Genomic DNA, 22961 nt, shown 5'->3' with positions numbered 1-22961 from the left:
TGCTGGAAGACAGAGGAAAAATCGGATTAAGCTTTTGCAGGACTGCTTGAGTGCAGTGATGTAGGAGTAGAATTGTGGAAGCCTGACTTGTTTCTCTAGAAAGGCTGATTATTACTCTCGTCCACATGTGTTAACAGACTAATTGAACATGCTGTTAAAAGTATGAGGAAATGTGGTAAAGTGAAACCTCTAGTTCATGCAAACCATTTATTTCAAATCCAAGTTGCACTCAGGAAATCTTTGCTGGTCTTAGCTTCACACTTAAAACAGTTTATTTAACATTGTTTAAATGTAACATCATACACACATCTCAAACAGTAAATTGACTGTACTTGACCCAGTATTTGTTTTATAGCTTTAAATCTGATTTTTCCACCACTTCCCTTAGCCTAGCTGATCTGTAGGGGAAGAGATATCAATGCATAAAATCTGCAGTAGTTACTGAAACAATGCCTGCAACAAGCTATAGTTTCCAGTGAAGTTGCTCACTGATTTTTTCATAGCCAAGTTCTTCAGGACACTATCCTGATATTCCCTTTATCCTAGCCAAGATGTGACTTGAACAGGTGCATTACAGTGGAAAAGGTTTGAAAACCATCTGGACTCCCTGTAGAGGAGGAAGCAATGACTGTGGTAACATCTTACAGAGCTTTGGTCACATTTCACAACTAAATATTTAAAAAGGGGGTAGGAAGCCACCAATTAATAGCACAGATTTATTCAAAAAGAACTGAACACTTTGCTTATGGAGGTGGTTTGCATTCTTTAGCATTAGCGGGCTCTTCTATGCTGCGGTGTGCTGGCCAACAACACTACACTCCATTCTGCCACTTGAACCAGCCATCTCTCACAAACAGCCAATGCTAAGTTCAGAGCAGAAGAATAGGCTGTATTCTTCCATGTAAAAAATTAATCATACAGTTAGTTTGTTCTTCCCATTGCTCTTGGCAATTTTCATAGTGAAACATTTTTTACCATGTTCCCAGCTCGCTTAGTTGTAATCCTCATTAGAAACCTCTGATACAGTTATACCCCCAAAGGCAGTTGAGAATGCTTCTAGCTTAGTGTAGTCCTCTAAATGCTGCTGTTTCAACAGACCCGGAGTAGTCAACAGACCAGTGTCACCACTTGCAGCATCAGGTAGTGCTAGTATTTCAGCAGCTGTCTTGTTCTATGGGGCTTAATTGCTGGCCTATGAATATTTGCTTTTGACTGAAATTCAGCATATGTGATCACAGTAAAGAGCAAATATTCAACCATCCTTTACAAAAGGTTGGTTTGGCCATTACAGAGAGGCAAAAACACTGCCTTTGTTTCACCTGTAATACTCAAAAGGAGCCTATTATTTGGCAAGGTGGCCGGTCAGGTAGCCTGATCCATTCTTTTATTACACTGGGTGTTCAAACTCAGCGACTGCACCTGGACAGGAACATTTTCCACTAAAAAATGAGGCTTTTTAGCACATGCACAGCAGCTGCTTTAATACAAAACCACAGGGCCAAGCCATTCTACTTGAACAGGTTGATTTTTTCTGAACTATAGAAAATAAATAGCTCTAGAAGAGTCCCAATAGTTTGAGGCACAGTCTATTCGGTAGATAACAGCCCCAGCAGAACGCTTCCTTTATTTATTTAGCCAAAACACAAAAGCAACAGGTAATTGCTCAGCTTAATGCAGTTCAATTTAAAAACGTTAAATTGCAGTAGCAAACAGCACTGAAATTCAAAGTTACAGCAGACAATCCACCCTTAGCTCTGGATTTCTTGATTTACAGGTGTGCATCACAATCTTACGCACTCACTGAAGAAAGAAAGCTAATGAGTTTAAAAAAAAAAGTCCTCCTTGTATCCATAGAGGAATCAGACCACCTTAACCATGACTTTCCTTTTATGAGAAGACAAAGTAGGCGTACTCAAAACACTGAGATTATACAGGAATGGTTTGATTCTTGAATGTACTTTACCATTGACCTTGTACTTTTAACACATCCCAGCAACATATTTACTCTCACCAACTCTTTGAGTTACTGCTTTGAGACCATTTTCTGTGTATTGACCATTGTAGCTGTTCTTGCAGCCAACAAGCTACTTTATTATGAAGGCCATTCCTATAGCTTTAAGGAATCAAAATAGTGCTGCTTGTGTCTTCCCAGCTCCATGTATTATCCTGACTCAGACTTAATTTGGGGAGGTGGTGCGTTCCTGGAGCAAAACCAGAGAAGACGAGACAGGCCTCCCACCACCAGAAGAGAGGGCATCAGAAAAGTGGGTCTTCCCAGAGGAATAGAAACTCTTTTTAAAACCATTTAGAAATACTACAAAGCCCAGAAGCTGATGCCCACTCTTAAAGTGAATTGTGATTGTACACATGGAAAAAATAGATACTCTTAAGGTGGTGTGTACATACACTTTAAAATAATTAAGTATTTCAGCACACTCCATTTATATACAAGTCTACTTCAAGGGAAGCACTCGGAAGACAGTGGGACTAAGAAGTAGACCACTGAAACAGATCAGGCTGGTTCAGTTCTTAGACCACTCATCAAAGGGAAGTCCATGGCATCCAATAGAGTTACATGCTAAGGGGTGATGGAAGTTGTGTAACATCACTGTACATTTAGAGATCTCCATCTTGCACTTCCTGGAGAATGCACAACACTGACTTGTGTGGGATCCCGCACTCTTGCAGGGACCTTGTAAGGTCAGGAAAGCTCCTCCTAGGCACTTCCATCGTTTCAACACGACAGTGTTTGTATTTGGTTGTGTGCTTTTGTTCTGCCACAGCAAGGACCGTCTGAAGGCTGTCTGTAGGCCTGAAGTGATGTTCAAATCTTTGACCAGAAGGAGACCTAACGGCAAGCAGCAGTCTTGGTTCTTTCTTCAGTGGCTCCTCCAAGTTTAAAACTGATGAGGAAGAGCTTTCTTCTCTTGTTTTCCTTAACGGCTTCTTCTCAGAAATGGGAGGTTGGACTTTTGAGTATTCCCCTCTAGCCCCTTCATTCTCTGTCATTATACCAGTGGATTTTTCCTCTCCAGGAAGAGCTTTGGATGGTTGCTCCTCCTCCTGTCTACTACTCATTTTCAGTTTGTTGGTCTGTTCGATCACTGTTTCCACAACACTCTTCCCCAAGCCCTTCCTGCTGATGGACGGGAGCACTCTGTACTTATTTAGGGAAGAGGAGGTCCTCAAGGGTACTTGTTGGAGGAGCTCTGGGATTTCATCAGGAGACACCTGCCCAGGCTGGTAAGATGGTTTGGTAGATGATGCTCTTTGATTGCTTGCTGCTTCATAGGGAGCTGCTGGCTGAGGAGAGGATGGCACTCTATAAGAATAGGCCTCCACACTATGGGAGTAATTCAAGCTTGATCTTGTACGTCCCTTGGCAGATTTCGGCCGGGTAACATGCATATTGATGGTGTTTGACCTCCAAATGAAAGCTTCTGCAGTGCCCGAAGTGGTGTTGCATTCAGATGGTGCTATGTTCAGAGGTGCTACTGTGGCCATTGCTTCTCAAGACACCTGTAGAAGGGGTGACAGAGAGAAGAAAAAAGTTACAGGAATCAGTCAAATCTCTACGCATTTTACTTCACTAGAGTACCCCTGTTTTTATGCTGCACTGTGTTTAACACAATAGTAGGGTATCCTGGCATGTGTTGATTCACTGTGTGTAGGGAGATTACAGAACAGCACTGTTGCTGTGTCAAGTATCAAGTTTGTGGCATGCATTCCCAGATGCTGGCTTTGTAACAGATCAAGGTTCCTTGTAGGAACAAACAAAAATGGGTTTTATCTGGAAGGATCCCAAAGTGCCTTACAAGCTATGTACTCACAATATGATGCAGCCACATCTGGGATGAAGGGCTGTGGTCAGCTGCATAACAGAGGAAGGGAAATGCTGATAAAGGATGCCAGAGCAGTGAAAAGTGCCATGGGATTTTTAATAATAGAGCAGAGCAGATAAAACCTTGGTGGGGTTTTTTCAGGTCTCATGAGAAAGGTCCCCATGAAGCATGGTACTCCATTCACTGAGATCAGAATGATAAATGGATGAGTCAGTCCCGCTGGAATCAGAACCATGATTCTTGGGAAGTTCAAATATTAAAGGCAGATAACAAAAGAGAGGTTTTAAATCTGTTTACATAGTATACGCTGTATATTAATGTTTGCACAGCACTGTATATCAAGTGCTAAGTGTTCTTACTGGTCTTCAAGGATTTAAAGTAGGAGAAGCCTTTATTTTAATAGATGGAATGGGGTATTTATTATTTATCTTGCAGTTACGTCTAGAGTCACCAGCTGGGGTTGGGGCCCACTTGTGCTAGGCACCATGCACTATGAGACAGTAACTGCCCCAGACAAACAGATAAGAGACACTAAGGGTGGGTGAGAGGAAGTATTATTATCCTTAACCAAGATCACACAAGCCTGTGGTAGAGCCAGGAACTCTTGAGTCTCAGACCAGTGTTTTATCCACAGTCCTTCCTATCTAAGGGTATGTCTACACTGTAGCTTTAACCCGTGCTCCCAAACGCCAATACCATCCATACACAAAACCATCAAGCATGTGCCTATTTTGCACTTTGAACCCATACTTGCTTGCATGGTCGGGGTATGAGTTGTAGCTCAAGTAGTGCTTTAGCTCTGGCTGGAACTTGCCTATTTTGCAGTAAGGATGCGATTTGTGTAATCCTTTATGTCCTTCCCACAATTCCCCTTCTCTACTCCCTGGAGGACAGGCAAGATCTCCCACAACTGACAAAACCGTGAAAGGATCCTAGAGCATCTCAAAGAACCATGGGCTCTGCCCCCAGACACACGAGGGAGTACAGATGCAGAGGACGGACAGTAGTGTCTTCGGCGGCACTCACTCCAGTCTTTGGCAGCATTGCAGTGGTGGGAGGATTGTCCTTCAGTGCCACCGAAGACCAGAGTGAGTAAAGGACCCGATGCCGAAATGCTGCTGAAGACCCGGAGCGCCGCCTGACCCACCGCCGAAGACCTGGAGTGCCCTCGGGTGAGTACTAGCGGGTGGCACCTTTTTTTAATCTCCGCTCCCCCGGTTTTCTGAGGGCAGGGCTTTGCTGTGGGAATGCTCACACCCAGGCTAGACTAACCTGCGTGCGCCAACCCAATCCTAGGATAACTCTGTAGTGTAGCCAGTTGTGCACGTGTCAGTTCGTACAAAGGTTTTAGTGAAAAACATTTTTTATTCTGTTATTCACTTATTGAATGTGGCAAACGAGTGTATGTGGAGGAGCAGATATGAAATCATTGCTGTTTCTGTGGTGTCAATTAAGTTCCCAGTGTGGACTTTTAGGTAAGACTGACTGCACTTTGGCTTTTAAAAAATGTTGAAGTCTCTTATTTAAGTCTTTTGAGCGACTATGGCTGATTCAATCCACTGAAGCCTGTTGTAAGTGACCAATCAAAAGACCTTGAAGCTCATCTCCTTAAAATAAAGATGGAGTAGAATTCTACTCAGTGGCTCTGATCCTCAGCTGCAATGAGACCACTTTGCTCCAACAATTCAAAGCAGCCTTAGAGCCACAGCAGGATCACCCCTGAATAGGAGGATTGTTCAGTGGCTTAGAGTTAGGATAATAATGCCTACACCACCCGCTTGCTTGGTAAGGGTGTTGTGGCCAAGGGAAAAGGGGCAAGTTTTCCACATGACCTGGCAATCCCTGGATGCTATAATGGCACCTTGAGACCACTGTCACACGCTGGCTACCCCAAAACCAAACAAAATATTGGGAATGACCAGTCTTTAGCAATGGCAGGTTTATTTGGATTTACACTCCTCTGTAGGGAAAGCTGCCCTCCCCACCCCCGCCATCTAACCCACCTTCATAATCCAACGCCTCTTCTCAAGTGCATAAACCGTCTGTTACTCCAAGGGGGATGCCAACATTCATGTTCCACCGTATTCATCAAATTAACAAGAGTTGGAAAACCAGATGCTCATAGGCCTTTTGCCAGTGATGCGTTATTTAACACCTTGTTTCTTCGCCTTCCTCTATTGTTTCAGTGAAATGGAAATGATCAGTAAATTAAACAATGTCTAGCAAAGACAAAGTACAGTCTCAATGTACAGGTGTGCCTTGACATGCTTTCACTATTAAGCTGTTCTAAGGTACAATAATCATCACTCAGCCACTTGAATAAGTGATCTATTTACTTACAACACAATAAATGTACAGCCAAGCTGACTGACCGTAATAATCTGGACACAAAATCTAAGTCACCAATAATAACTTCCTAGGAGTATATTAAAAGGGCAGGAGTGTTATTTGGTTTGAAATATCTTCAAATAAACTAGAAGGCAGCAAAATCAATATCCCAGAATCATAGAATATCAGAGTTGGAAGGGACCTCAGGAGATCATCTAGTCCAACCCCCTTCCCCAGATCCCTAAATGGCCCCCTCAAGGATTGAACTCACAACCCTGAGTTTAGCAAATATGAAGAAATAAAAGCCATGGTCTTACACCCCTTCAAAGAAGGATTCTTGAACATGGCAAATCAGAGTTACCAGCTGTCTAGAAATATCCTGACAGTGAGCAAAATTATGAATAATCCTCTAAGAAATTCTGTTTGCATCTTCTGAGTGCTGGACAGCATCATTTCATTTTAAAGTAAATGTTTCGCATTTAAAATTGTCACACCGGTCTTTAAACAAGACACATTTTAAACCTGGGTTTCTCAATCAGAGGCCCATATTAATAGAGCTGTGCACTGTATTAATAAGATTTTAAGCAGCTGAAGACCCAAGACAGTAGTTACTGCTTTCCCAAAGGGCATAGAAAATGGAGAGGACAGGGAGTTCTTTTGAACAAATGGGTATAATTACCGAGCAAGCAATCCAATACTCACTTGACTCGACCTTTCTTGACTTTGTGCAATTGTGGTGGCATCTAAAGCTTAGTCCAGGGGAGCCCTAATTTGGTGAGGGCAGCACTGGCAACTAGCCAGTAGCCCAAGGGCTACATGCATTTTGTATATGTTTACACAGTTAGTTAAATCAACAATAAATACACAAATCCCCTTGACTGGTGAACAGAAGCTGCATTGTCATTTGCGTGCGGGAGTACTCAAACCTGCAGCTGATCTGCTTCGTCCTCATGCTACAGTTACAAGACAGGACGCCCACTGGTCAGCATTTAGGACTCTAAAGGATGCACTTTGGGTGTGGTACTAAGAGGCCCAAGCTTTCAAAAGTGGCCACCAATTCTGAGGCCTTCAGGTTTTGGGTGCCTCACTTCAGTCGCACTGGATGTGATTTTTTTCAGCCACGCTGAGCTCCCATCCGGAGCGGCTCGGCGCCTCTGGAAATCCATTTTTCAGATAACGCCCCCCGCGCCCCCGGCTCTTGGCTCGCACTTTCCATCGGCTGGGAAGCTCCCAACCAGCTGGGACGCAACGTTTCGCAGAGGAGGGTCAGGGGGGAAACTGAGGGGAAGGGACTTGCCCGAGGTTACCCAGCAGGCCAGGGGCGGAGCCGGGACCAGGTCTCCCCAGACTCCCAGTCCAGGGCTCGAGCTACTAGGCCACACCTGCCGCCCTCAGGAGCTCGAGTTTCGGGGGGGGGGGGCTCTGTGCGCCCCGGGGGGGGGGCGGAGTCCAAGAAGTGTCTGTCCCGAGGGTCCCCACCCCCAGCAAGCCGGGGCCCGGGGCGGAGAGCGGGACGGGGCGGGAAGGAGCCCGGGGGGTGCTTGGTCGGGCGAGGGGCTCCCGAAAGGGACGGGGGAGTCCCTGCTGGGGGGGAGGGGGCATCCCAGGAGCAAAGAGTCTCGGCCTCCCCCGGGGAAGGGCCCGCGGGGGCACACGGGGCCGCCCGGCTGGTCCCCGTCTCTCACCTCCGCGCCGCTCCATCCGGCGGCCCGCGCCCAGCCCCGCCGGTAAACAGCCCCGCGTTGCCACGGCAACCGGCCCCGCCCGTCACCCACTTCCGGCAGTGACCGGAACAAAGGAGACCCCTCCCCGCCCGAACCAAAGAGAGCACAGGGAAGGCTGGCTAGAGCGTACCCCCTCCCCCCCCCCACAACGGTGTCCGCCGCCAGGGCCGCTATCCCGCTCTGGCGTGACCAGGGTCCTGGGCTGGGCTCAGCCGGGGGGGCCCCTGCCGGCCTGGGAGGGTCCTTCCCAGGCCTCACGTCACCATGGTAACGCCCCGTGGTGTCCCAACACAACACAGCGCAGTGCGGGGGCGGCAGGGGCTCGGCCCCTCCGGGGCACGCTGCCCCCCAGGAAATCCGTGAGGATGCTCCGTGCACCTTGCCGGCTCTCAGCCCTCTTCCCTTAGTATTATGGGGAGGGGGGAATATTCCTGCTTAGGGCCTCTCTGGGCTAGCACTGCCTCTGTGGCCGTGGTCCAGGTGTGTATAGCACCTAGCGCACTGGGGGCACAACCTAGGGTTGCCAGGCCTCCGGTTTTCAGCCAGCCGAAAAGGGGCCCTGGCGGCTCTGGTCAGCGCCGGTGACCAGACCGCTAAAAGTCTGGTCAGTGGCACAGTGGGGTAAGGCAGGTTCCCTGGCTCCCCGCGGCTCCTGGAAGCGGCCGGCGTGTCCGGCTCCTAGGCAGGGAAGCAGCCACTGGGGCTCTGCACGCTGCCCCCGCCCTGAGCACTAGTTCCACAGCTCCCATTGGCTGGGAACTGAGGCCAATGGGAGCTGCGGGGGCGGCACCTGCAGGTGTGGGCAGTCCACAGAGCCACTTGGCCCCTCCGTCTAGGACTAGATGACCTTCAGGGGTCCCTTCCAACCCTGATATAGATAGGTCATCTAGTAATTACAAAGTAATATTAAATGCAGAAGGCTTATCTCAGACTTTAGTGAAAAAGTTAAATCTGTTTAAAAAAATAGTTTTAAGTGACTGTTTATAGAGATCACTCCCTCCTTAACAGTGACAATAGGACAGATCAAGGATACTCCAAGGGGAAAAAGAAGCAAAATATTCAAACAAACAAATGAAGAACATACAGCAGTGTAAAGACAAATTATAGTGTTTTGGCTTCAGTTATGAAATCATATGTTTTACTATCAAGAATTCACACACAAGAGCCAAACTGAAGTCAGTGAAGTTTTACAGCAGGGTTGAATTTGGCCATTTGTTACTTTCTTATTCATGTACAAAGATTTCACATTAAAGGTTTATTTTATGGGACCATGTTCTCCTGTGGCTTGCTATGAGTAACCCTCATTCCTTGTATCCTGTGGGGAAAGAATAGAACCCCACGGCATTACCACGATGCTATTTGTTTAGGTTTCCAATGCTACAGGGGAAAAGTTTTCAATCCCAAATTAAATCTTTTCATTTACATTAAAAACAATTGAGAACACATACCTATTCATCTGGGGCCCAAACCTGAAGTCCTCCCTTAGGAGCAGGTCCTCAGCTCCATTTACACCAGCTCAGGATATGGTGTTCAGTTTTCACTCTGTGGAGGATTTACTAAGACAAACTCCCACTGAAGTCAATGGGAGCTTTACCTGAGTGAGGTCTGTGTAAATATCAAGGGGTTAGTTCTGCCACCCTTAGTTATCTTGAATAATCTATTATTTACACAAGTAGTCCCATAGAGTTCATTGGGATTATCCACAGTGTAATCTACTACCTGATGCAAGGAAGGGTATCAGAGTAAGGACCTCAGGATTAGGGCTTAATTCTCCTCTCATTCATACCAGTTTTAGACTGGTGTAATTCTACTGAGTTTGAAAAAAAATCAAGCTCAACCCTTTAAAAACCCCCTTTTAAAAACGGCAACACACCTTCAGTTTTGAGACCTGGAGGTACTTGTCTGTGTGTCTTTTTTCCATTGCTCAGACTATACAAATGATACCTGACTCAATATGTTTTACAGCTGCACTGCACAAAGAAGCACCTGTTCGATATTATTGACATTTTGATATCTCTGTATTTTCTTTTTCCTTTGTAAATGTTTCATGTTAACCAAATGCTTTACCCATTAACAAACATACATCTCTGAATTAACAGACGACTGGGTCTCCTAGTAAGGAGCAACAAATAGGTCATAAATAACTAAAGAGAAAAGAAACACGGATAAACTGGGACATCTACCCAACCAGTGTCAGAAGTTCAAGGCGTATTGGCACACTAAACATAAATGAGGAAATACTGCTTAACAACAAACAGATTACAATAATGTGTCGGATCAAAACATCTCAGAATGCTTGTCATATTCAAATTTACTGATCATCCTTCGGCAGGCATCTTCACTTTGACATCTCCGGCACACAGATGTTTACGTTTAACACCACTGTTTGCTTGCTGTGTTAAAAGGATCTTTCATCTGTTGTCAATGGAATAATAAACTGCCCCAAATATTATTTAAACTCTGGGCTAATGATTCAGCGCAGATACACCTTTGAAGAGAAGGTTTGATTTTGTTTGCTCTCTATTTTCAGGTCCATCATAGAGATGAATAGCCTGTTGATATTTGCTGTCTTTGTTGCCTGCTGTGAATATAAGAAAGTCTTTCAAACTGGAACGTACATTGAGGTAATTTATGAGCTCCCAGATACCTGTAGTCCCCGGGCTTCAAAATTCATATTGGGTTTTCTTCTTAAGATGAACTAATCATTATTCTTCTTAATACTTAGTGCTATAGTCTTCTCTATACCTTGGGAAGTAGGTGTTATTACTGCCATTTTTATGGATGAGGATACCGAAGCAAAGGTTAAGGGCTTAATTTAAACAAGTGCTGAATCATAGAATATCAGGGTTGGAAGGGACCTCAGGAGGTCATCTAGTCCAACCCCCTGCTCAAAGCAGGACCAACCCCAACTAAATCATCCCAGCCAGGGCTTTGTCAAGCCTGACCTTAAAAACCTCTCAGGAAGGAGATTCCACCACCTCCCTAGGTAACACATTCCAGTGCTTCACCACCCTCCTAGTGAAAAAGTTTTTCCTAATATCCAACCTAAACCTCCCCCACTGCAACTTGAGACCATTACTCCTTGTTCTGTCATCTGCTACCACTGAGAACAGTCTAGATCCATCCTCTTTGGAACCCCCTTTCAGATAGTTGAAAGCAGCTATCAAATCCCCCCTCGCTCTTCTCTTCTGCAGACTAAATAATCCCAGTTCCCTCAGCCTCTTCTCATAAATCAGCCCCCTAATCATTTTTGTTGCCCTCTGCTGGACTCTTTCCAAATTTTTTCACATCCTTCTTGTGTTATACCAATAAAATAAAAACCAGCAGGATCTTATTAAAGAGGAAAAGGCAAAATACCACATTTATTGTGAATACAGAAAGAATCATAGTAAGCAGTTAGTTATAACATTCCATTCAATCTCATGTTTATTCACACATTCATTCATACAAACACACACACACACAGGTTCTGCAAGGCTGTTATCATAGTTACCAGCCTTAGAGTTGCTCATGCCAAGCCACTGGCCAGGTGGCCTGGACATGAGGAGGGAGCAGGGCCTTGTCAGATGCTCATCTGATGCTCCTAGAAGTTGGTTTGCAGAATCAGACCCCAAAGTTCTCACTTTTTAGAGTCTATTTTTATAGGAATTTCTTCCTATGGCAGTCTATGGGAATTGCTTCATCATGCTGTTGCTGAATCAATCAGCAGATAGCACATTCCTGACGACTCCAAAATGTTATCTTGTTCTTTGGTTCTCCCATTCTTGAGGCTGTTGGGTGGATTCCAGTCTGCCCTCCGGGGGCCCTCTGGTTATTTCCACTTGACGCCTTCTTCAGCCAATGGACACTGGATTCTTAGGAAGAAGAAAAGGAGTACTTGTGGCACCTTAGAGACTAACCAATTTATTAGAGCATAAGCTAATAAATAATAATAATAAACTAATAAATTGGTTAGTCTCTAAGGTGCCACAAGTACTCCTTTTCTTTTTGCGAATACAGACTAACACGGCTGTTACTCTGAAACCTGGATTCTTAGGCTGGCACCTCCCTGATCATTCAGTTATTATCCACACCAAGCATCCATCCATATACATCCTCTATCTCTATTTTAATCACAATTGTTAATACAACAAAAGGGCAGGGAGTCTCTGGGTGCTGTTTCTGTTGTTAGAGTATTGCTTTGAGTCTCTCTCTCTGTGAATTGCTTTGAGAACAGACTCTGTCTTAGTATGTACTAACACAATTAGCAGCTTGCAAGTTTCACACATAGAGGGAGAGAAACAGTACCAAAAACCAAGAGACCTCTTAATTAGTAATACCCTGGAATTTAAACTATGGGGAATCAAACTCATTTGTGATTTTAATACAGAACTTCTTTAATATGATCCAACACTTGTAGTATGAGGCCCAAAACTGGACACAGAACTCCAGATGAGGCCTCACCAGTGCCGAATAGAGGAGAATGATCATGTCCCTTGATCTGCTGGCAGTGCTCCTACTTTCCTAAAGGGAAAGCAGCCCAAAATGCCATTAGCCTTCTTGTCAACAAGGGCAAACTGTGAACTTATATCCATCTTCTCGTCCACTGTAGCCCCTAGGTCCTTTTCTGCAGAACTGCTGCCTAGCCACTCGGTCCCTAGTCTGTAGCAGTGCATGGGATTCTTCCGTCCTAAGTGCACTTGGTACACTTGTCCTTGTTGAACCTCATCAGATTTCTTTTGGCCCAATCCTCTAATTTGTCTAGGTCCGTCTGTATCCTATCCCTACCCTCCAGCTTATCTACCACTCCTCCCAGTTTAGTATCATCTGCAAACTTGCTGAGGGTGCAGTCCATGCCATCCTCCAGATCATTAATGAAGATATTGAACAAAACCGACCCTTGGGGCACTCCACTTGATACCGGCTGCCAACTAGACATGGAGCCATTGATCACTACCCGTTGAGCCTGATGATCTAGCCAGCTTTCTATCCACCTTGTAGTCCATTCATCCAGCCCATACTTGCTGGCAAGAATACTGTGGGAGACCATGTCAAAAGCTTTGCTAAAGTCAAGGAATAACACGTCCACTGCTTTCCCCTCATCCACAGTTATCTCATCATAGAAAGCAGTTAGGTTAGTCAGGCATGACTTGCCCTTGGTGAATCCATGCTGACTGTTCCTGATCACTTTCCTCTCCTCTAAGTGTTTTAAAATTGATTCCTTGAGGACCTGATTTTTCCAGGATTTTTTCAGGGACTGAAGTGAGGCTGACTGCCTTGTAGTTCCCCAGATCCTTCTCCTTCCCTTTTTTAAAGATGGGCACTACATTATTCTTTTTCCAGTCATCCGGGACCTCCCCCGATCACCATGAGTTTTCAAACATAATGGCCAATGGCTCTGCAGTCACATCTGCCAACTCCTTTAGACCCTCGGATGGAACGCATCCAGCCCCATGGACTTGTGCTCGTCCAGGTTTTCTAAATAGCCCTGAACCACTTCTTTCTCCACAGAGGGCTAGTCACCTCCTCCCCATACTGTGCTGCCCAGTGCAGTAGTCTGGGAGCTGACCTTGTTCGTGAAGACTGTTAGGGGACTTATTCGTTCACCCACTTACTTCCCTGGTCCTTCTCTCATGAACAGAGAGCAACAATACCTGAAGTCCAAAGGTGCAAACAATTCAATGTTTATTGGAGCAAGCATGACTCTAGTTTCCTTCCTTGGTGTCCCCCTTCCCAGCTCTGACACCACAGAGGCTTTCCTGTGTCCCTGTTCCCATTTCCCCCTTTAGCTAAACATGATTCCAATTTTCCCACCCCTGTTCCCTTTCCCATCCCCACCCACTCACTCACTTCCTGATTGACTACAGACAAAACTTGAGTTCAGCTTAGCTATACCTTAACCAATCATTTTAACTAACCAATCCTAACATATTGTAACATGATTATGTAACCAATTATATCCCAACACCTTAATTAGTTTACACCCAGCAAAATTAATTATACAGCAGACAGAAACAATCACAGAACAAGACAGAGATTATACAGACAAACAATGGGGAAATGGGGACTACAGTGATAGAACAAACACAGAAATTAGGATTTCACATCCCAGCTATTGATAAGTGAGCTCTTGCCAGACAGGATGCTATCAGACTAAGTTTCCTTTTACATCTTCTAGGCACTTCCCTTTCTCTGGAGGTGATAGGCATTATCAGGACAGGATTGTATTCCTAACAGCCCAATAGCACCTTATTTCAATGTGACTAGTTTGGAATGTGAGGATGTGACCGGTCGCTTCCCAGCTTATGGCTGCCTCTGCTGCTTAGCCAACGGCCTTAGCCTAAGCACAGGGCCTCAGACTGTCACAGTAAGAGAAGGACCTTACACTGGCAGACAGTGATTTTGATTCTTTCTTTTATACCTCTATAATTAGCCAAGTGATAAGAATACACCTAAATTCTTAGAGTACACGCCGTTACAGACAGGCCTGAGTATCTATATCCTAACAAAGACAGAGGCAAAAAAAAACATTGAGTACATTAGCTTTTTCAACATCCTCTGTCACCTTTTAAATTCCATGGGAGCTGTGGGTGCTTAACACCTCTTTAAATCTGGCCCCATGTGACTTGCCAAGGTTGCTGGAGGAGTCAGGATCTGAGTTCCTGGGTCTCCATCCTGTGCACAGATCTCTGGGTTATGCCTTTCTCAAAGGACTGCAAAGCTTTTGCTAAAAGCTTTATGAAGAACCTAAAGATTGGTACAGTTAATTTTAAAGGGAAAGCAGTAAATTCCATTTCACTGCCAGTTCCTATGTCTAGGGTTCTGTGTTTTCACTGCAACAGTTGCTAATATCACAAGATCAAAGAGCTGTTATTTTATATGCCATCAACATCTGAAACACCAGTGCCAATGTAGAATCCTGAACGCAGATCCTAGCAGGTAAGTAAATAGGAAACTGATTTACAAATATTCCATTTGAGCTTGTATTTGTAGATAATTTCCCAGATTAAACATACATTTTGCTATTGCTCTGGGATTTTAAACTATTTTTGTTAAGCTTTGCAATTTGCCTATATCTCTTCTGCTTAATCGTTTTGAACATTGGTCCTAGTCCTATAGAGGGGACATTTCCCTCCCTTCCAGTGAATTTAATGTTTCCCTTTGTTCTTTTACAGATGTTGGCATGGCACATGGGAGTGCTTTGGAGTTTAACAAAATGATTAAAGCCGCTACTGGGAAATGTGCCCTGTTATAGATGTTACTGTGGATTAGGTGGAAAGGAAACTGCACTAGATGTTACTGAAAGGAGCAGCATAATTCTGTCTAGCTACAGAAAACACTTTTCAGGGTAAGAGCCAGCTACTATCTGTCTGGGGTCAGGAAGAAATTTCCCCTACGGGCAGGTTATTTTGTAATTGTCCCGTATGGGTTTTTTGCACCTTCCTCTGAAATATCTGGTACTGGCCACTGTCTGAAGCCTCTGTTCTTCACAATCACATTCAAGGGTGCAAGCTTAACTCTGACCTTAGGAAATTTAAGATACTGTATTGGGAGGCGTGCTGTCACTTTAAAAGTCTACCCAAAAAGGTGGGGGGTAAGAGGGCAAAGTGTCTAAATGTAACGGAGGGACTGGATGTGTGCATCATGGGTACTTGTATGCTGGCACTGAAAGAGGGTTTATTGTGCAGATGACGAGTCTATAACTGTATTTGGGTATAGTGGGGTTTGGGTGGTAGGGCATGTGAATTGTGGTTGTCTTGGGCATTAATTTTGCCTTATCTGGTGGTGACCTTTTCCCTATAAGGCTTGCATATCTTTTTACTCCAGTTTAGTGTTGAGGGAGAAGGTGTGAGATGAAAAGAGTAAAATATCCCAATTCTCATATATAATACAGTGTAGAGAAAATTTTGAAACTTTGTGACACAGGCCTGATTTTTGTATGTTTCTCCCTCAAGGTGCTGCTATATCCCTGACTGCTGTTAAGGCAAACCAAGAGAAAAGAAATTTAAGCCTGTACTGACTAAATAGAAGTTCAGCATCAGCGATGGAAAAATCTTCAGTGAGTACTTTTCTGCTGCAAATAGACAAATTGCATTGCAGTTTCTTTGTTTCTCTGAAATCTGTCTCCATTTTATCTTTGGATTAATGTTAGAGGGGGCCTGGAAAAGCCAAAATAGTGAAAATTGTTCGAAGGGCTGGTCTAATGTAGCTACAAACAGCAAGTGACCAAGGGTAGAAAGAAATGACAGCTCTCTGTGGTGATGCTACAACAAAAACATCCCAGCATGCAGTAATGCCAGAGGGTCACCCCTTTGCCCAAAAACTGTGTAGTAAGCTCAAGAATATAAATTCCTTCCCAAGTTTAAGATAATATCCCTCTCTTGATAGCTTGTATTTGGCTGTATTGCATGCTGGGATGTTTTTACAGAAGTATCCCCACATAGAAAGCTGTTTTTTCTCTTCTTTGTAAGCTTGGTCACATACTGTAAGTAGCTTGGTCTAGATAGATAAGTTCTATGCAATATTAAGTGATAGGCAGACTGAAACATATACGTGGTAATACATACTCACACACACACATGATTGTGGGGGAATAACATAATAATAATAGTGGAAAATAGCATACAAAGGACCAGATTCATCCCTATGATAACTCCATTGACTACTGCAGATTTGCAGAATGTAGTTGGCCCATTGACTGTTATTTTCAATACTAAAAAAAGAAAAGGAGTACTTGTGGCACCTTAGAGACTATTTTGCAAATACAGACTAACACGGCTGCTACTCTGAAATTTTCAATACTGTTTGTACAAATACATAGTAAGAATATCTCCTCTCAGCCTTCAGCATCATCTCCACCCACTAACTAAATCAGCTCATTAAAGCAGGTACAGAAGTGTGCTTGTTAAACTTTTCTAGAATGTAACCTCCTGAATACTCCATTGTTTTTCTTTTAATCTTTCTAAGAATTCCAGCTCTGAGTGATCAAACGTGTATAGCTATGTTATCTTTTTGGTGGCTCATACACAAGGCCTTCAACTGAAACCCCACCTGCTGTGCTGAGTGGCAAGCAAGAAATTCCACCCTGTGGTGGCTGCCTAAGTAACCAGCAGAGCTAGAGATAAGGAATGTACGCAGTGAAACAGCAACGTAAAAACCTTCAGCATGTCCACCATGCTGCACATTACAGAGGCTGACACTGTCAAATCTTGTAGTGTAGCTACAAATCAAAGTGCTTGGGTAAAGACTCCACTTCAACCCTACTTCTCTTCACTTTGTGAATATAAGACTAATCTGTGGTCTCATTCTCCTCTCACATTGGTGCAAACCCACAATGAGGTCAAAATTGATTCCTGTATTCCCTTTGGTAGATGGCTTTGTGCACTGTTAGACTCCGCAAGGAGAGCTGTGTGTTATTTGGGGCCCCTTGTGCTTGAGGGTCAAGATCAGCTGGGATGCTTGAGCTGACGGGGCATAGATTTGCATGTCAGCAGGCTGGCAGTACGGTGTTCGTGGTGACCCTGGAACTCATCCACCCATGCACCCATCCCCTTTATGCGGCAGAGTCTGCGTTTCATGACCTTTCAGGTATTTGCAAAGATCAGCTGTTTCCTCAGGCATTTCCTCAGGGGGCTGCTTGGGTGGGGAAGGCATGTTTCAGTGGAAGTGGGAGGAAAGGTTGTCAATTTCCAGTGTGTCAGTGATACTGACCATTGATGTGTGCTTACCTTGTTTTAGTCAACGTGCCAAGAAATGCTGTCCTCCAGTGAATACCCTCTGGGCCCCTGCAGGTGCTACTGGCCCCCCTGCACACCCACAGGGGACACTTGTGCAGGGGGCATTCAGGGTGGGAGGGGAAATAGGACATGGGGTTCTTATGCCCTAGTGATTCTGGCTCATAGGGGCCATTGCCGCTGGGGTTCATCTTAGTGCCAGGGGTCAAACTGGCCTCAGCAGCCTTGAAATTGGCAAGGCACAGGGCACCTCCCCCTCTGAGCCCTGTCTTAGCCCTTGTATCAGCACAGTGATGAGCTTCAGCCTAGCAGAGGTACCCACACTGAAATCCAAAACCTACATAAATTATCCATAAAATAGTACAGGGAGAATAGTGACGACACAGAAAAGGGAATCAGGGTGATAAGGACGCTCTGAATATATAATTTGGAGGCAAAAGCTTGTATTAATTAGAAAAGAGATTAGTGATAATACTTTGTCCTCCTGATCTAAAGATCTCAAATTCCTTTCCGAACATTAACGAATTCAGTGTCATGGCAACTCTTCCCCCTCCATGCACTACAGAAGTGTGTATGTAGCTAATACTAATACGTGATCATTAATACAGCTGGATTTATCGAAGTACAGACTTGACAGCCAAGTGACTTGGCCAAGGTCACAGAGCAAGTCAGTGGCAGAACCAGGGGTCAGATTCTCCATTGCCCTGAGCCTTGAGCAGTCATTGCACTTACTCTACTCTGGGGTGAATAAGGATTCAAGGTGCAGGCTATTGGAGAATCAGACCCCAGGAGTCCTGACCAACTAACTCCCCTAGCTATTCACTATCTCATACAGTTAAAATTAGAGCAGAGGTGGATGCAGCACATCTTCTCTTGAATAACAATCCTAAACACAAGAGGCCAGGAACTGCACATGGGGGCAGTCGGGGAGTGGAGGAGAAATATCTTTACATGGGACATAAATGATGTATGCAAAAGACGAGCAAAGGCAGCAATGGGCTGTCGATGGGAATTTATTCAAAAAGAAGAAAGACATATGCTGCTTAGTAAAGTGACATCTTACATGATAGTTCCAACTCTATATGACAGAGAGCTACCTAGATAAGAGTAGATCAGAATGTCTGCCTTCCATCTGCAAATAGTACTGTCAAAAGAAAAGGAGTACTTGTGGCACCTTAGAGACTAACCAATTTATTTGAGCATAAGCTTTCGTGAGCTACAGCTCACTTCGTCGGATGCATCTGATGAAGTGAGCTGTAGCTCACGAAAGCTTATGCTCAAATAAATTGGTTAGTCTCTAAAGTGCCCCAAGTACTCCTTTTCTTTTTGCGAATACAGACTAACACGGCTGTTACTCTGAAATAGTACTGTGTCATGCAAATAATCCACTAGATGTCAGATTTGCTCCACATTTATCAATCTCATTTAGCAGAACCTTCTGCCCCCTTGTACAAGGCTGTAGGTGTTTTCCATTCACAGTTCCAGGCCACTCACTGTGTGATATGCCAGTGGTCAGAGAGGAACAGTTACAAGTTCCTAGGTCACCCTACAGGGACTGGAGCGCCTTCTTACTGAGATGCCTTTGTGGCCCTCTAGATGTCCATCATAAGGTATATTTGGGGCTGCTGAGATAAGGGGGCATCCCCTATCCCTAGGTCTGAACTCTCATTGGGAATATTTGCCAGCCTGTAGCTGGAAGCCCAGTACTGATCACAAAATTGTACATTAGCAAAGATAACAATGGCAATATTGGAAAAGTCTCTAAAGGTCATTATCTATGTGTCCCCTCTAGGCAGTAACCAGAGCCAGTGCAGGAGAGAGGCCTGTTTATGCCACAGGAGCACAGCTCTCTGCTTCCAGAGGATCCTGGTTACTTACAATATATCCTACTGGGTCTATTCAAACAGGCCTTGCAATGGAAGCAAAGCCAGCTGTTAAGCAGGGCTGCCCCGCCCTGGAGGTTTGCAGTTGTTGATTGGCTGTGCTCATTTTTAAGGGAGAAATCAAACAAGAAATGCCTGATGCAGAACCCTGAGCCTTTGGAGTCATCCTCTCAGCTGCGTCCCAAAGTCTTACCCAGGGATCATGTATCAATATTCAGACGGCGAGGGTAGCACATCCACTAGTGTGAGATCATAGGTGTGTGTACAAGGAGATCACTTTGTTAGCAATCTTCTAGACCCCAGAGCCACCTTGGGAGGTGCCAACTTTTGCTTTTTTCTCTTTCTGGCATTTCTGTAGCATCTTGGCTTCATGTCACAGTAAAAAGAATGGAATAAATTGCACCGGAAAGGATCTGCAGTGTTTCCAGGGATTTTTGTCAATGGTAAAATACAACAGCCTCCTCGCCCGCTTTATTATGGCCTGAGAAGAGGGGGGAATCAAGAGTGAGGGGATAATGTGGAGGCCCAGACACAGGAATTGGAGCACTCAGGATGCATGGGGGGCTTATTTACTCTACAAAAAGTAATGATAAGAGTAAGCCACAGGGCTGATGCATCTATCTCTGGGGTGGAACACAGCAGCTATTTAAAACCCACACAAACATTGCATGGCAGTTCTGGGCAGAAGACTTTATTTTAAACTTGATGGGGGGATAGCTAGGCCATATGTATCTTTCCAAAGGGAATTCGGCCAGGACCCTGCCAGTAGGCACTCCCACACACAGATAGTCATCCTGCCAGGAGGTTCAGAAATGGACATGGGCCCACAGTCACACTGCTGGGGTGAAGACTCCCACACTGGCACTGATGGATGATAAGGAAACATGCTGATCATCTAAAAAAGAACCTGGAGCACATCATTGGAATCGCCTGGCCTTACAATTCAGCACTATTGAATAGCCACTGTAAACTGTGACAGACTCTTCCATGTTAGCCCAGCTGTTTTAAGTCTGCCAGGTCCCTATCTATGTACTTATGTGGTCTCCACAACTGTAACATAAGAGTATCTCACACTCTTCAATATATTTATCCTGACAACATCCCTGTACGATTATCCCTGTTTTACAGATGGGAGCTGAGGCACAGAAAGACTAAGGGCCAGATTTTTAAAGGTATTTAGGCACCTCCTATTAAAATCAATGGGAGTTAGGCACCTAAACACCCAGCCCTAAGTGACAGGTCCAAGCTTGCACAGGAGGTCTGTGGCAGAGCAGGGAATTGAATCCAGGGCTTGAGCTAGGGTCCTAACCAGTGTGTGGACTAGTCTTCCTCTCATCTTACAAGTTATTCTTGCAGAGCCAGGCAGCAGGAAAGCACATTCATGGCTACTGAGCACGCTCTGTTCACCATTAGGCAGTCAAAGCATTGCCCCTCCATATTGGGTATGCAGCAATCCACAGGTATAATGGCCGTGGTTAATTGGATATGCTTGTAACTGTTTAAAAATTACAAAGAGTTTAATTATTACAAGAAAACAGAGTGCAATGAGTATAAGTAATGTATTATTATCAGTCATAGGGACCAACCAAGAATGGATCAACAAACTTCCAATGATTTTCATTGACATTATGTAGGCTCCTAACTTCCATTACCTTTGTGGATCTAGGCTCTAAATAGACAAGGTAGATCCAGGGTAGGTGTGATGGGGCATATGCCCCACACTGGCAAATAAAGGGTTACAATGGAGTCTGGGGGTGCAACTAGCCTATTCAGTGGCACCTGGAAGAGAAACAGCTAATTAAGGATTAGACCCAGCTGGGGAGAACCAGACTGGGTGGGCCTATAAGGGAAGGCCTGCAGGGGCCAACGGGTGAGGCCCTAGTAGGGAGCTTATACCCTGTGACAGGCCCTGAAAGGAGAAGGGGGTCTAGGTAGCTGCCAGAGAAGCTAGGAGTTACCCAGAGAAAGTTTCTTAGCACAGACTGAGACAAACTGTGTAGAGAGATGATACTGCAGGGAGAGGGGGCTGGTGAATACAGCTCCATGACAGACGCCTGCAAGCAGGTGAAGGTGGGACATAGTCCAGGGAGCTGGTGAGGATTCATAAGAAATAGACCCTAGCTGCTTCTCAGAAGAATCCTGGATAAGAACCCAGAGGAAAGCATTCTCCTACACTCCCCTGCCCTGCCCCCCACCCCATGGGAGAGGACATAAGCTATGGGAAAGGCTACAAAGGGGGGCTGAAGGCCTGCTAGATGGTCACTAGGTCTCTGGGTTTTTGTTTGAACTTCTTTTAGTTACCACAGAAGGGGACTGTGCTGAAAGGGGACCTGGCGGGAGGGCTGGGACATGAAAGATACTGACTGGAGTAGAATTAAAACAGCAATCAGTAGGGAGTGCTATAACCAAGGACCTGGCCATGCCCTCTCCTGAGGCCTGGAGCTGCTGTGTCAGTGAGGGCAATAGCTTACAGCAGGGAAGCCATGCGGTGGTGGCACGTGTCATGTTAGCTCCAAGGTGGTGGGGTGGGGTGGTTTTTTTTGTTTGTTTGTTTTTTTCCTTTCTGGTGGTGAGCTTTCATTGGGAGGGGATTGTTAACTGGAAAGTTAGGAACCAGGAGAGTAGGGTGAAGCTGGGGAGAAAAGGGAGGTGTGGAATGAGGCTCAGGTGAAGAGACTGGGGTGGGAGGAGGTTCGGATAAACAGCCAATTGTGCACAGAGAGAAAATCTGTTAAAAACTGAAGAATGTGTTTTCAGTGTCTATGGGTCCCTGGATGACCTGCTTTTTGCAGCTGTTCTGCTGGCTTCTGTAGTCATCCCAAACTCAAGACGCTAATCTCTATTCCATGCCACCGGTACCTTATGATAGTAGGATAAGGTCAAAATCCACCTTCCATTGTAGCCTCCCTCTACCTCATTTATCAGTCGCTCAGAGCTTCCTCAGATACCTTCCTTTAGGGCTGAAATTTCCATGCTTGAACTCTCACTGGAGGTGAATTTCTGAAACCCCTTTAAGGGCCTGGTACTTTCCATGCTTGTTCTCCACTGAGCGGTCAATTTCAAGCATCCATCAGCCTTTTTTTGAGTTCTGCACGTGTACACAAATAACAAGTAGAGCAAGGTTGGGTAAACTATGTCCTGCAGGCCGGATCTGGCCCACTAGCCATTTTAATCCAGCCCTTGAGCTCCTGCTGGGAAGGGCAGTCTGGGGCTAGCCCTGTTCCGGCGCTCCAGCTGGGGAGCATGGTTGGGGGCCTCTCCACACAGATCCTGGAAGCAGCGGCATGGCCCCCCTCCAGCTCCTACGCGTAGGGGAAGCCAAGAGGCTCCACTCTGCATGCTGCCCCTGCCCGAAGTGCCGCCCCGACATCTCCCATTGGCCGGGAACCGTGGCCAATGGGACCTGAAGGGGCAGTGCCTGCGGGTGGGACATCTGCACCTCTGCGTGGGAGCCGGAGAAGGGACATGCCA

General features: G+C 45.3%; 1 protein-coding gene and 1 long non-coding RNA gene across 4 annotated transcripts; one reads left to right on the top strand and one right to left on the bottom strand.

Annotated features, from left to right (window-relative positions):
* Nucleotides 1-193: 193 nt before the first annotated feature.
* Nucleotides 194-7930, bottom strand: UBXN10 (UBX domain protein 10). 3 transcript variants are annotated; one of them, XM_084651638.1, is made up of 3 exons: nucleotides 7856-7930; nucleotides 5846-6016; nucleotides 194-3519 (listed from the first exon to the last, which is right to left on the bottom strand). In XM_084651638.1, the coding sequence occupies exon 3, from the start codon at nucleotides 3502-3504 to the stop codon at nucleotides 2617-2619; it is 888 nt and encodes a 295-aa protein (XP_084507764.1). In that variant the 5' UTR covers nucleotides 3505-3519; nucleotides 5846-6016; nucleotides 7856-7930; the 3' UTR covers nucleotides 194-2616. The 3 variants fall into 3 exon arrangements, with proteins under 3 accessions (XP_084507764.1, XP_084507765.1, XP_084507766.1); XM_084651639.1 differs by lacking the exon at nucleotides 7856-7930 and adding an exon at nucleotides 6873-7220; XM_084651640.1 differs by lacking the exon at nucleotides 5846-6016 and having other exon boundaries at nucleotides 7856-7912.
* A 2506-nt stretch (nucleotides 7931-10436) lies between these two features.
* Nucleotides 10437-15916, top strand: LOC311532961. The gene is made up of 3 exons (XR_014714480.1): nucleotides 10437-10518; nucleotides 15049-15221; nucleotides 15829-15916. It is a non-coding gene; the product is annotated as an uncharacterized lncRNA (long non-coding RNA).
* Nucleotides 15917-22961: the final 7045 nt, after the last annotated feature.

The sequence above is a fragment of the Lepidochelys olivacea genome (genome assembly GCF_965140295.1).
Source record: "Lepidochelys olivacea isolate rLepOli2 genome assembly, chromosome: 18".
NCBI lineage: Eukaryota > Metazoa > Chordata > Testudines > Cheloniidae > Lepidochelys > Lepidochelys olivacea.
The sequence above is the reverse complement of the archived record's forward strand: the minus strand, read 5'-3'. Positions and strand labels throughout refer to the sequence as shown.